Source organism: Heliangelus exortis, chromosome 9 (genome assembly GCF_036169615.1).
Source record: "Heliangelus exortis chromosome 9, bHelExo1.hap1, whole genome shotgun sequence".
NCBI lineage: Eukaryota > Metazoa > Chordata > Aves > Apodiformes > Trochilidae > Heliangelus > Heliangelus exortis.
The window spans coordinates 16,428,173-16,441,700 of record NC_092430.1 but is presented as its reverse complement, the minus strand read 5'-3'; the positions used below and the strand labels follow the sequence as shown (position 1 = coordinate 16,441,700).

The following is a 13,528-nucleotide window of genomic DNA, read 5'->3' as shown; positions in this document are numbered from 1 at the left end:
TTGTGTTGTGGCATCTTTTCAGGTGGGCTAACTGTGTGTATTCCCCCTTGGGGTCAGTGCTGCCATGCCTGTTGGACCCTGGGGTGGGGGGGGGAGGGAGGGAGCAGCAGGCTACCAGCTGATGGCAGGGGGCAGGGGGGGAACAACTTGTGCAACTGGTGATGCATCACCACCTGTCACTGGGAGGGGATGTTACTGTTACTATCCCTTGACTAATACATTTGGTTTGTGGCCTCCCCCTGCAAAATGCCCACATGACTTGGGGCTGGAGGTAGAAGCCACTGAGTAAGTAGCTCTTTGACACCTGTCCCCTTCCTCAGCCGGCCTTTGCTGCTGGCAGAGGGGCCCAGGGTGCCCCTCCTGGTATCCCTGCCCAACATAGTCCAGCTCTCCCCTTTCAGCAATGTCATGTAATGCCCCATAAACACCACAGACACCAGAAATACAAACTGTAAACCGTAAAACAACTATTGAAACGTGTGTGCAAGCCCAGCACAGCACTGTCTCTGCAGAAAAGCCCTGCTCAGCCTAAATCTAAGCTGTGGTTTGCAGCAGCAGCTGTGACTTGGGCTTACTCCTGAGCATAGTGGGTGTAGAAAAGGTTGCTGTCAGGCTGAGGATGGGCTCATGCAGCTGCCAGCAAACCCGTGCCTGCAGGACAGTCCTGCAAGGCTCCAGCAGCTGCCCCAGCACGGCAGCTTGAGCAGGGGAGGGAGAACTGCAAAACCCTGAGGTTTGTTGCAGCGAGCCCTCCAACAGCACCCAGGGCCATCCTTGGCCGGGGTGTGAGGTGTGAGCTAGCACCCAGGCAAAGGAACGTCTGCTCCCCAGCATGGAGGGGAAGGAGCCATCTCCAGGCAGGCTGTCCCTGTCACTGGGAGGGTGTGTAGGCAGCGTAGCGACGCTCGAACTCGCCCACATCAAACTTGCGCTTGCAGCCGGCGTAGTTCATGTAGCGGATCTTCCCGAAGATGGCCCGCTCTGCCCAGCCCTGGTCGTGTATGCCACAGATGGACCAGAGGCAACCTGCCGGGTTTGGGGACAGAGCATCAGCCCTCCTCCTTGCTCAGAGGCATCTGGGCAGCAAGTGGGATGTGGGTACAAAGCAGGATGGGATGGTGCATGGGCTGGGTTGTCTGCAGAAAGCCCCACCACCTGCTCCCTACCCTCCCATAGCCTTGGCCGTCAGAGATGATGCCATCCTACAACCCATGCCCCCTTCTGCAGCTTACCTACGTATCCATTGGGGTCCCTCCCGTCCAGCTCGTAGCGGTCATTGAGGTAGATGGCAAACTGCAGGGCCTCCTCAGGGGAGCGGGTCCACTCCAGGATCTTCTTGGCCCAGTACATCCGCAGGAAGCCATGCATCTTGCCCTCCTGGACCATTTGTAGCTGGGGGAAAAGCACAGCCATCAGACAGTCCATGCCATCTCACCTCTGCCCTTTGGGAAAGGGCTCAGCATTTTGTAGGGGAGATTCAGGATACCTACCTGGGCAGCATTCCAGAGTGGGTCATGCGTGGTCCCCTGTTCCAGCTCCTGCAGCTTGTAGAGAAAAGGCCTCTTGTCTTTGGCATGGAGATTCAGGGTGGTTTGTGCCCAGTCATAGGCACCTGTGAGCAAGAGAGGTGAGGAGCAAAGCTGAGCAACCTGCTCCTGCAGCGCCCTGACGAAGGGATGGAGAACAGAGCTACTGAGGGCACTTGGCCCTGGAGACACCAGCCTTGAAGAGGGCATCCACCACTTCCTGTCCTACCTCCAGAAGCTAACAAACAATTAGTGCCCCCACAGCCCCCCTCTTAGCAGAAATGGGATTGCCAAGTTGGGGTGACCAGTTGGGTACAGCCCAGCCCTCAGTGTCTGCCCACCCAAGCAGGGGCTGTCACCTTGCACACTATCGTAGTTCTCATTGTAGTAGCAAAAGTTTTCAGCCAGCTCCCGCCGCACCACAGCTTCCTCCACAAATGCATCCACTGACTCCTTGTACTTGCGCCGGTGTTTCTGCACCTCCAGGATGGCTCGCTGGGTGGAAACCTGGCCTGAGGACATGAGGAGGGAGCAACTCAGGCTGCTGGTCCAAGCCACTGTGCTCAGTCCTGCTGCAGAGTGAGGAGCCTGGGATGCTCACCGAAGTGGAACCACGGGGAGAGGTTGCTGAGTGCCGCCTTGTTGGGGTCGTTTCGGTGGGAGCTGAAAGATTTCAGGCGCTCAGTGATGAAGGACTTCAGCACAGCCATCCCCGCAGCTGTGCCAGGGGTTGCCCACTCCACCTCCTTCACGGTGCGATCCACCTGCAAGCTGGAATAACAGGCCTCCCAAGCAATGGGCTGGGCAGCCAGCAAGCAGTGTGAGTACATTAGAGGATGCTCTTCAGCAAGGGCTGCCCCAAGCATTATGTACCCTGATGTCCCTGACCAACAAATCCTTAGTTCATGCCAGCCTCCCACTCTTAACCTTAAGAGATGAGGGAATTGAATGAATGAAGAGCCAACCTCCTATCCCCAGGGCATCCCCATCTGCACACCACCTGCATGTGGCCTCAGGGGTCACTGTCCCCATCCCTTGCCATCCCCTCCCAGGATCAAAAAGCAGCTGTGAAACTGTGACTGGCCACGAGTGGGTGTGGAGGTGTCTCTTGATGATACCTCTGCTGGGCAGGAAGGGGAATACGGGTGAGGAATGACAGGGGGGAACTCGGTGAGGAATTCAGGCAGCTGAGCGTGGATCTTGCCCCGGATGGTTCTGGCACTGTACTCCTGTTTGGGGGAGGCGACCCAGCATGGCACAATGTTGTGGGCATCAACCTGGGAAGTAAAGCCAGCGAGGAAGGTGTGAAGAGGAGAGGCAAAGAGTCCCGATGACATGATACATACAGTCTCTGCTCAGGACACTGCAGCATGCCTCTGCAGGCATGAAACACAGGAGACAAACTCCTCACATGTCTCATGAACTAGAGTTTTCCCCTGCCAGAGCACAGGCACCCACCTGTGCAAAAGGCACATCATCTGGCAACCGCTCCTTGACATCTTCCACCCACTGCCGGGGGAGGCGGAGAGGACAGAAGTCTGTCACCAGCCCTCCCACTCCATGCTCCACCACGAATGCAGGCAGCACATCCTTGGCATAGCCCAGCAGCAAGTGGAAGGGGATGTTCAGCTCTGCACACTCCTGCAGTGAGGGGTAAAGGAGTATGGGAAGGTTCATGCATCTGCAAGACCCCATCCCACCACCACCCACTGAAGGGGTGGATCTGCCTCTCCACTTCCTCAAGACCTTGTCCCACCCATCATAGATATCCCCACTGCAGTTGTACCTTGGTCACCTCCTGCAGGCCCCTCAGCATGAAGCCATAGTGGCGGATGGTGGCATCCAGGAATTTGGGCACCAAGCAGAAACAGACGTGCAGAGGCAGCTCCTGCTTGAGGGCCAGGCGCTGGGCGTAGAGGAAAGCCCAGTTATCTGGGAAGAGAGCACACGGGGCAGTGTTGGTGGGAGGCTTTGCTGAGGGGATGGAGATGGGGTTTCACAAGAGGAATGCCTCCAGTTCCCCCTGCAGAGGGGATACCAGCTCCAAGAAGGGACCATGGCTTTCACCACCCGTAGAAGTACCACTTCCTGCTCCCTCTGCCAGCGGGTTCCCCACCTTGCACCCGCTGGTCCCGGGACATCCAGTAGAGAATGCACCGAGCATCATCCTTCAGGTCTGAGCCCTGCGAGACGAGGCGAACCCGCTTTTTGTTGAACTTAAACTCCCGTATGGACGGGGCTGCCCTCCGCCGGGCCTCCTGCACCGCCTCCTCTTCCTCCGTCCTCCTCCGAGACACGCCTGGCAGCTCGGTGCCCTCCGCCTTTCGCTTTCCTTGTCGCCGCCGCATCCTTAGGAACGCTCGGGCCGCCACCCCGAGCAGCGTGGTTCCGTGTGGCTGCTGCGAAGGGAAACGGAACCGTTTTAAGCTCCCGGTGCCTCGCCCATTCCAGTCCACCCTCTGAGCGCAGGGGATGCTGGTCCCCGGTCCGCTCCCGGTGCCCCGGCATGGGGGTACCCTGCCCACCCCGGTCCCTGATCTGCTTCTAGTCCCCGATACCTGGTCCCTACACAGAGCCCGGGGGTCCAGGTCTGGGCCCCAACTCCCAGTTCCCGCTCCCGGTCCCCAGTCCCTGGTCCACCCTGGTCCAGGGTTCTGGTCCCGGTCCTACCTAGCAGCCACGCGGTGCCTCCGTTGTTACACAAGCTGGAGAGGGGGCGGGGGGGTACCCGTGCTAAGAGGGCGTGGGATAGGCGTGTCCTTTTGGGTAAGGGGCGTGACACCAGCATCTGGTACCGCTCCGCCCGCCCCGCACACGGGAGCTGGTGCTCCGCCGACATCGGCGGAGCACCGGCCCCCAGGAGGGGGAGAATGCCAGCTTGTGCCTCCCCTCCCTGCCCCTGGGAATGAGGAAGTGTCTCCAGCCATCTTCAGCCCTCACTTGGCAGCGTAGTTCCCCGCTGGCACCAGCATCCTCGGGTGCAGGGACCTGTCCCCGCACGCAGAGTAGCGGGTGCCGGTTCTGGACATGGGTGGGCAAGGAGGAAAGTTGCCCCTGCTGCTGCTGCTACTGAGCCTTGACGTGCTGGGTAAGGGCTGGGAGGGATGCGATGCTCTCTGGGGGGGTTGGGTGAGGAGTGGGAGCATTGGTCCCCAGGGAGGTGTGTGGCCCTAGGGTGGTTTCACCCACAGAGATGGAACGTGGTGGGTGCTGTTTGCTCTCCAACATCTCAGTCCTGTCCCAGTGACTGAACAAGGCTGTGACAAGCTTGGCTTTATTTCTTTTGCCTCTCATGTGTATCTCCATCTTGGCTAAAAAAACTTTGGTCCCAGCTGGGCCCCCTTGCTGAACCTTGGTTCCTGCTGGGTTCCTTACCCTTGCTATGACCTGCCCAGATGCAGCAAACGGCCCTGCTCAGGTGGCAGCATCACTATGATGTCGTGGGCCTGAAAAACTGCAAATACCATGTTTGCACTTGACATGCAACAAGAGCAGTGTTTTGTGGAGCACTGGGAATAAACCTGAAGCTTCTACTTCCTTCCTGCAAGCCTCAAGCTGCAGCCCCTAGCTGCAGTCCTCCTGCATCCCTCAACACTACACAGAGCTTTCATGGGTTGCTATGTGCTTCTACCAACTCTCCCTGAGTTGCAAGCTGGGATTGGTTCCCCTGTGGCCCCCCCTCACTGGGGCTGGCTCCCCCTTGCCCATTATTTACACCCCGCGCTATCAGTTCCTGACTATCTGCAGCAGAGAGGTTTGTGTAAACTGCTGCTGCTGCAGTTCCAGACTGTCTCATGGTCACCAGTTCCTGCACGGCTCTTCCTGTCCAACAGGTTTGTCTGACTTCCTCCAGGGATGGGTGAATGTTGTGGAATGGGTCTCTGTGCTGGCACCTACCAGCGTTTCTGCCCTGAGACTGGTGATGCTCATAGCTTGTTCCTGCTTTGTCAGGCTGGGGGATTTACGTGCCCTGCCTTCCTGACAATTGTGCTGCTGTTCAGGGCATCCTCGTGCTTCATCCATGCAGGACAATGAATCCCAACTCCTAACAATCCATGGCTGATGCATAGTTCAGGAAGATTATGATGGTGATGCTGCACCATCCCTTGCACAGCTATGATCTCAGCCTTTCTTTGGCAGCCCTTACGTGATTTACTCTCTCCCCTTTTTGCAGGGGCCACCATCACAGATGTGGCAGTCACTGTGTCCACAACTCTCCCTACCTCCTTGACACCCACAGAGACCACGGTGCTGCTGCCCACTACCAACTCCACCACTACAGCCACAGTCCCCTCCTCCAGTCCTGAAACCTCAGCCCCAGAGGTGCTCACAGATGCCTTCAAAGTCAGCACTGTCACTCTTGGGGAAAGAAGCCCAGAAGTGTCTGGCATCAGCACACTGCAGGCAAAGGGCAGCACAGCCCACAATATCCCCGGGTCGCCTTCCAGTACTGCTGTGGACCCCTCCCCAACAGGGCTGGAGCTCACCACCAGCACCCCAACTCCAACCCCCACAGCCATGAAATCCAACTGTGCTCAGACAACCACTGACACGCCTCGAGGGACCAGCCTGGCCTTGGCTGTCACCTCGTTTGGAGTCAAAAGGAGCACGCTGCCTTCACCCACCTCTGCTGCCCTGCGCCTCACCTCGATGGGCCCCACGCTCCGCACGAGCACCAGCCAAGGGCCTGCCATGACTCTGCTGCTTGGCAACACATCTCTGGACGAGACCTCGACAACCACATCTGACACCACAGCCACCACCGTGACCAGCACGGTGGTCTCCAGGAGCACCTCCGCCCCGAACGAGCCCGTGGCGACCACCCCAGGTTCCTCCATCCCGACAGCACCCCAGACCCTCAGTGACACCACAGGTGAGCACAGCCCGGGGATAGGGGCACAAATCCCTGCGGGATCTGCCGTCCCGCTGCCGCCAGGCTCCATGGCCCTAGCCGCCCACACGGCACGGCCACACCCGACCCGACCCGCTCTACACCGCGGGTTCAGTTCTGGCCGCCCCACAACAACCCGCACCGGGGCGGGGGCTGCGGGAGGGGCGTGTCCGCTGCGCGTTGGGTGCGGAGCTTCTGGAAGGGGCGGGGCAGCTGCTGCGCGCCTGTACCCGGCGGTGGGGCTGTACTCTGGCGGTGTGACTGCACCCTGGCGGTCCGGCTGTAGCCTGGCTGCATGGCCGTGCGCCTGGTGGTGTGGCTGGGAATCCTGGGAATGTGGCTGTAGCCCAGGAGTGTGGCTGAACCCCAACACTCACCCCAGGCAGCCCTACCCTGGCAGTGCCCCTGCCTGGGCAGGGTGTCCCAGCAGTGAGACTGTATCCTGGTGACTCCATGCACCTGAACCAGGCAGGGAGTCTGTATCCTTCCAGGTGTTGTCCCTGCTAAGCACATGTCTCTTGTGCCCCTGTAACCCAGCGGAGTGACTGTGCTGACAGAGTACCTGTACCCTGGCCCAGTGCCCACAGTGTGGGGGCACCCCAGCAGTGCCCCTACCCTGATGATGCCCTCAATGTGCCTGTGCGTGGCAGTGCCCTACAGCAGCAGGGTGCTGTGGCCTGGCACCCCTGCATTTCCCCTGTCTGCCTGTGGAATGCCTGTACCCTGGCCCGATGCCCACAGGCACCTCCGGCTGCTCTTGTCCCTGACCCCAAGGAGAAGGAAGTGGCTCCGGCTGTCAGTGGCGCGCTTCAGCTGTGACATGCTGTGACACGGGGAAGTGATGCCTGTACAGACAGCCAGGGAACAAACCCTGAGCCTGGATCACGCCCTTCCTGAGCAACGCCTGTTCTCCTCTCCCATTCTTCGCTCTCAGACAGAGCGGGCTGTTATCCCTGAGGGTGTTGGTGTTGGGACTCCCCACTGAACTTCACTTCTGGGTTTTTTTTCTGCTGTCACGATTCCCTCAGCACGGTCCTGTGCTGCAGGGACCTGGTCTGCATCAGTGGTGGCTCTGCCAGCCTATCCTGCCCACTGCTTCTGGCTGTCCCGGGTCCAGCTGTGCAGCTGATGTCTGCTCAGCATCACGCCCATCCCTGGGAGTGTCTGTGTTGGGTGGAAACTTCCCTGCCAATACCTGGGGAGTGAAAGGACACACCTGGATGCTCTTTCTCTGCCGGGGAAAGGAGACCCAGAAAACCTCAGAGCCGGGGCCATGGGGAGTGCTCGGAGCAGTGCCAGAGGTGGGACATTGGATCTCACCCACCTGGACATGGCCAGGCAGAGAGGGCTGCTGCCCCTGCCCCTGCTGCTGCTGCTGAGCCTCGCTGTCCTCATCGTGCTGAACCTCTCGCTGGGTAAGGGCTGAGCGGGACGTGATGGGAGCGGGGAGCTGCGTTCCCCGGGGTGGTGGGGTGAATCACGTGCAGCAGGTGCCTGTGGGGTGTGGGAAACAGAGGTGGACCTACTGTTCCTTCTTTGTGTGAGGATGAGGCCTTTCAGTGCAGACACCCACTGAGCACAGGCTTGGATCAGACCTTTGCCCTTCTCCATATTATTATTATTTAACCAGCTGATGCCTGGCTTCTGCTTGGCCAACATCAAGGGGGAATCCCACCTGGCATCTCCATCTCGCTGCCTCTCAGAGACCCCTTCATGGATGCCGTGGAAGGCAGGCTGTTTTGTGTATTCTTTTGTAGAGAGTTATGGATGCCCAGGCAGTCCCTTGTGACTGCAGGCTGCCCTGGCCCAGGGTCTGTGTGGGCAGAGAGGACGTGAGCCCCAGGTGCAGCATGGAGGGCCCTGGAGCCCTTGCCGAGTGGGTGCCTGCTGTGCTCCTTTCTTTGCCTGCCCCACAGCACTGACCTGAGACACAGCCAACAGCCCCAGCCCTCCTGCATCCCTCAGCCCCCTGCGCAGCTTTCATGGGTTGCTATGTGCCTCTACCAACTCTCCCTGAGCTGCAAGCTGGGATTGGTTCCCCTGTGGCCCCCCCTCACTGGGGCTGGCTCCCCCTTGCCCATTATTTACACCCCGCGCTATCAGTTCCTGACTATCTGCAGCAGAGAGGTTTGTGTAAACTGCTGCTGCTGCAGTTTCAGACTGTCTCACGGTCACCAGTTCCTGCATGGCTCTTCCCGTCCAATGGGTTTGTCTGACTTCCTCCAGGGATGGGTGAATGTTGTGGAATGGGTCTCTGTGCTGGCACCTACCAGCGTTTCTGCCCCGAGACTGGTGATGCCCATGGCTTGTTCCTGCTTTGTCAGGCTGGGGGATTTGCATGCCCTGCCTTCCTGATGCCCATCCAGGGCATCCTTGTGCTTCGTCCATGCAGGACAGTGAATCTCCACTCCTGATGATCCATGACTAATGTGTAGCTCTGGGTCCTTTGGGATCTCATGGTGGTGGTGATGCTGCTGCACTGTCCCTGGCACAACCATGACTTCAGCCTTTCATTGCCAGCCCCTGCACACCTTACTCTCCCACCTTATTGCAGGGACCACCACAAAGGATGTGACAACGACTGTGCCCTCAGCTCTATCTACCTCCTCAATACCTATGGGGACCTCAGCACTGCTGTCTGCCACTGCAGCCACCATCCCTCCCTTCAGTCCTGAAACAACCCAGGAGAGATCCAGCATCTCCCCAGAGACTCACAGCACCTCATCTCCCACCACACCAGCACCAGCTGCCACTTCAACCAAGCCTTCAGCCAGCCCATTGGACACCACGACTATCCCTGATACCAGGTTGCCCGGGAGCAACCCCACCCCCAGCCAGTTGGTGGAGACCATCTCTGGGATTACCCCTGGCATCTCCACCATGACTGAGGAGACAACTCTGAACACCTCAGCAGCACCTGAAACCCTCAGTGCAGCCACAGGTGAGAGCAGTGGCACAGTGCCTAGAGGAATGGGGCAGGGCGATAAATCCCACAGTGATGCTGAGCATGTATCTGGGTGGTTTCATGTAGGCTTCTGCATTTAGGCTTGGTTCATTCACAGCTGAGGAGCATCCTGCACCTCTCTGCAGTGCTAATGCAATGTTGCTTTGCTCAGGCATGGACTCCTCTTCCTTTGCTACTGGCTCATCCCAAGTCTCAGAGGTTACCCTCAGCACTCCTGCAGATGTGCCAGTGACAACCATCTGCCCTACCATCATGTACAACACCAGTAAGTGCTTTACCACTCCTCCAAAAGTGGTGGCTTTGGGCTTAAAGGGGCCAGTGTGGGAGATCCTGGAGCCCCACTGCTTTTGTTGTGTTCCCAGTATGGGGGTATTGATGTTCTGTGGGACTTGTGACTGCTGTACAGGTGGGAGGTTGTTCTGACACCACAGGGTATCTGTGACATGATTAGCCTGAGAGGATATCCTGTGTCTGTGCCAGTGGTCCTGGGGAGAGACCTCCAGGTCCTTTGACACAGACCAGTGTCCCAGGCCAATAACCAGAGCCATCTTTTCTGTCCTTAGATGCATCTCTCTTTCTGTCCCTGCGGCTAACTGTTCCCCTGGACCTGGGGAACACCACGGTGCAGGAGCTGGTGTTGTCCAAGGTGAGGTGTGCCAGGAGTGTGGTGCCACTTTGCATCTGCTGGCCACGGTCCAGGCAGCTGAGGAGGAGTTCTGGCAGCCAGTGGGAGGGGAAGAGCTGGGTCTCACATTGAATCTCACCCCCAGCTCTTTTAGATGAAGAGGAGACCTTCCTTTAGCTGCTGTAGTTGAGGTTGAGGCCCCTCGTGGGTGGGGAGCAGGGGTTAAAGACCGCTTCTGACATGGTTTGATGGCTGTCCTCTCCCCCCAGCTCCATGAGGACCTGCAGACAGCGTTTCCATGTGCTGGCCTGGCACTGAAGTGGCGAGGGAAGAGAAGGACCTGACTGCTCTTCCTTGCCAGCTGGGATGCCCATGGACTTGGCAAACATTCTGCTCCCAACTCCTTACTCCACAGTGCTACAGCCCTTGGGGTAACCTGTACAGCTCCCCTTGAACTTGGGACTCTCCATCCTTCACTGCACACCCCCAGAGGACCTCCAATGCCCTCTGTGGGCTGGGGTGCCCCTGCCCTTTCCTGAAGCCTGACTGTAGAACATGAGCCTTCCCACAAATCTTCACTGGGCCTGGCTCCCACAATGGGACAACCCCGGGGCCAACAGCACACCCTGTGGTAGCACCAACAGAGGAGCATACCTCTCATGGCAAAGATGATGAATTCTTTTTTCTTTTTTTTTTTTTTCAAAGTTTCCTTCCCCAGTTTTCATGTTTGCCATCTAGCAGTGGTATCAGTGAGGAAAACCAGCTCAGTCCTAAATTCTTGGCAGCAGTGAGAGGGGCTCAGGGCTGTCCCCTCCTGGCAGGGGGTGCTGTAGACATTCCCAAGGATGGCTCTGTGCCCCGATAGGCTGGGAGCCTGAGGTTCCCCACCTTGGTCCTCTCTGCCCCAGGACACCCCAGAGCTGCCAAGAGCAGCTGTCTTCACTGTGGAGCCATGGAAATCCCGTGGGCTGTGCTCCTTCCCTGTTTTTTTCCAGTCCCAAGCTAAGGAGACAGCCTCAGCGTCTGTCCCCCTACAGCAAAGTCATTTATTAACTGATTAATTACCCAGATAAAATACAACTGAAGCAATTATTAGCTTAAGCAAGTCACCTCGCCGGGAGATTGAAAACTAAAATAATAAGCAAAATAGCCATGTTGGTTATCTGGGGTTATTTTCATCTGCTCCCTACTGGCAATCTGCTCAGCACAGGGAGGGTTGGGAGGGGGAGCATGGGGCTGTGGGATGCCAAACTCCAGGAGAGTCCCCTGGGTTGTCACCCAACTGGGAAGGAGCCAGCAGCTGGATGGGATGAGGAAAGGCACCTTGGGATCACCTGGCTGTCTGCCAGCACAGGGGCTGGGAGAGGCTGGGCTGGAGGCTGAGCCCAGGCAGCTCCTCAGGGTGCTCCCATTTGGGAAGCTCTTTGCATCCCTGTGTAGTTCCTTTACTCTCCAGGACCCTGCCTGGATTTCTGGGTGCTTGTTGGAGATGTTTGCACCAAGAAGGTTCTCATAGTGCCTGGGCAGGGAACTGGGGAACAGGGCAAATCCTGCTGGAACGGGTGCCTGTGCTGGATGCCTGGTGGGGTACTGGGAAAGAAATCCTCATGCTCTGCCTACACCGTGGAGCTGGGCCAAGAGTCCTCCCACGCCACGTCCCACCAGGCTGATTTCTCCGGCTGTTGAATCCATAACTTCAGACCCCAGGACATGGCCCAGGGCCAAGGCCGTGGTAATGGAGCCAAAATGCGTCACAAAGGGAGGAAAAGGTCCTGAAGTGCCGGGATGAAAAGGTGACTGGGGCACTGGTTGTCCCCTGCCAACACAGCTGCCTTCCACTGGTATCATGGTCGAGGGGTGGCAGGGGGAGGAGATGCTCTGGTCCCACTGAGCCTCTCTGTCCCCCAGCCTGGGATGGAGAAAAGGGGCATGGTGGGGGCCCATGGCTCACACGGGATTCTGGGCACTGCCCAGACACTGGGGACAGAGTTTTGACAAATTCCTGACACTACCCATGCTCTCCATGCCTGTCATCCTCAAGGATGCTGGCCACCACCTTCACTGCATGGTTGCTTGCTTGCTGCTGACCCCTGACCAGAGGGGCCTTGAAAGGTCAGATTTGGGTCCTGCTGATTTCTCAGCCTGTAAATAGTTTCTCAGCCTCTTTGCTGTAACACCGCCCCACCACCCCTCAGCAGTGCCCAAAGGAGCAGATCCTGTGCCCAGCAGGATGGTCACCTTCAGAGGGCCCAGCAGCATCACAGGGCACATGTCTCAAGTCTCTTGTGACTCAGGTGTCCCTTCCAGTAGACCCCTGCCTTTCACCCCTGCCCATGGCTATAGCCCAGATACTGCTGTTTAGCAGGAGGGTGTTGCAAAACCCCTGGCTTGCCAAGTCATCCAGAACCTGTGGGGTTGATGGATAACCCAGTTCCCCCCAGCACCACCCCTGAGCCCTCTCTGAATGCCCTTGCCTGGAGGCGGGAGTGATGCCAGTAGGAGATCCTGGGACCTCTGCAGAGCTGGAACAACCAGCCCATTAATTCCAGGAAGGCTGATAAGACACTGTGCTGGGCCATGCTGTACCATGCCCAGATGGTACAGAGCCCCTAGGTGCTGGGATTCCCATCATTGCCCCCCAGCTGTGGGCTACTGAAGAGCTCAGGTGCCCATAGAGTGCTTTGGTCTGCGATAACTGCAGATGATGGAAACCCTTGCAGGAGAGCATCTGGACAGGACCTTTGTTTCAGGTGTAGCAGAAGGATCACTGAAAAGCCCCTTCTGTGGGAACAGAGCACCATCCTGGAGATGAGGGGATGACCTGTAGTGGCTGCAGGCTTTCCTGGGAGAGTGGGCAGATGATGGAACAGTTGGGCAAACTTGGTTTGTCAGCCACATGACATGGTGGGGCAGCAAGGAGATGGGTCTTTTGGGGGGCAGCATGGACTGGAGGCAAGGCCATGAGGGTCCCTGGACACAGCACACCATGGGCAGGAGCTTGCAGGTGGGCTGAGGGTAAGGTGGGCTGGAAGGGCCTTGTTTCATCTGAGTTACTTTCCCCTATGCCAAGCAAAACATTTGCAACAATCCCCGTGGTTCCTAACACATTTTTGCACCTGAAACACCATCCGGAGCAACTCCAACATCGTCACATCTTCCCCTCTTTACAAAGAGGTACAGCATTGTCAGCACAGGCAGGAATGGCTCTCCCACAGTGGGTTTGCATCCCTCTAAGCCAGGTGTGGCAGCTGCTCGCGTGGTCACGGGCTGGGCAGTCACAACATGATTTGCAGCACTGGCTGCACAGGACCCCAATGCACCTGGTCTGGCCCCCGAGCTGGCATTTTCAGAGGGTGGGCATTTGTTCCAGGTGAGTGGTGCTCTGCCTGGTTTATTGTCTGTGCCCTGTTCCTGCTGCCAGGGATAATGCGTGGGTTTACAGGATGGGGTTTTGTTGACCGTGACTTTGCCTCCCCTGGCACGTCCCCCGCCGGTGGGTCTGGGTGTCGCTCGGTGTGCCC

The 13,528-nt window shown here is 58.0% G+C and overlaps 2 protein-coding genes across 4 annotated transcripts; one reads left to right on the top strand and one right to left on the bottom strand.

The window, feature by feature from the left end:
- Positions 1 to 450: 450 nt before the first annotated feature.
- Positions 451 to 4,259, bottom strand: LOC139799880 (deoxyribodipyrimidine photo-lyase-like). 2 transcript variants are annotated; one of them, XM_071752392.1, is made up of 10 exons: positions 4,197 to 4,259; positions 3,643 to 3,925; positions 3,313 to 3,458; positions 2,985 to 3,167; positions 2,645 to 2,803; positions 2,128 to 2,326; positions 1,886 to 2,038; positions 1,491 to 1,612; positions 1,233 to 1,392; positions 451 to 1,026 (listed from the first exon to the last, which is right to left on the bottom strand). In XM_071752392.1, the coding sequence occupies exons 2-10, from the start codon at positions 3,872 to 3,874 to the stop codon at positions 872 to 874; spliced, it is 1,509 nt and encodes a 502-aa protein (XP_071608493.1). In that variant the 5' UTR covers positions 3,875 to 3,925; positions 4,197 to 4,259; the 3' UTR covers positions 451 to 871. The 2 variants fall into 2 exon arrangements, with proteins under 2 accessions (XP_071608493.1, XP_071608494.1); XM_071752393.1 differs by lacking the exon at positions 2,645 to 2,803.
- Positions 4,260 to 4,346: 87 nt separating this feature from the next.
- Positions 4,347 to 11,158, top strand: LOC139799881 (uncharacterized). Of its 2 annotated transcripts, XM_071752394.1 has the most exons (6): positions 4,347 to 4,614; positions 5,701 to 6,399; positions 8,972 to 9,358; positions 9,534 to 9,647; positions 9,946 to 10,028; positions 10,277 to 11,158. In XM_071752394.1, the coding sequence occupies exons 1-6, from the start codon at positions 4,554 to 4,556 to the stop codon at positions 10,349 to 10,351; spliced, it is 1,419 nt and encodes a 472-aa protein (XP_071608495.1). In that variant the 5' UTR covers positions 4,347 to 4,553; the 3' UTR covers positions 10,352 to 11,158. The 2 variants fall into 2 exon arrangements, with proteins under 2 accessions (XP_071608495.1, XP_071608496.1); XM_071752395.1 differs by lacking the exon at positions 9,534 to 9,647 and having other exon boundaries at positions 4,434 to 4,614; positions 10,277 to 10,499.
- The last annotated feature ends 2,370 nt before the right edge of the window (positions 11,159 to 13,528 follow it).

Bases quoted from the DNA above. Each gene is read 5' to 3' on its own strand.
- LOC139799880 (XM_071752392.1), bottom strand. From the start codon at position 3,874: ATGCGGCGGCGACAAGGAAAGCGAAAGGCGGAGGGCACCGAGCTGCCA. The intron at 3,168-3,312 runs GTACAACTGCAG...CCCTCACTGCAG, and splicing joins GCCTGCAGGAGGTGACCAAG to GAGTGTGCAGAGCTGAACAT. The intron at 1,027-1,232 runs GTAAGCTGCAGA...CAAACCCGGCAG, and splicing joins GGACCCCAATGGATACGTAG to GTTGCCTCTGGTCCATCTGT.
- LOC139799881 (XM_071752394.1), top strand. From the start codon at position 4,554: ATGGGTGGGCAAGGAGGAAAGTTGCCCCTGCTGCTGCTGCTACTGAGC. The intron at 6,400-8,971 runs GTGAGCACAGCC...ACCTTATTGCAG, and splicing joins GACCCTCAGTGACACCACAG to GGACCACCACAAAGGATGTG. The intron at 10,029-10,276 runs GTGAGGTGTGCC...CTCTCCCCCCAG, and splicing joins AGGAGCTGGTGTTGTCCAAG to CTCCATGAGGACCTGCAGAC.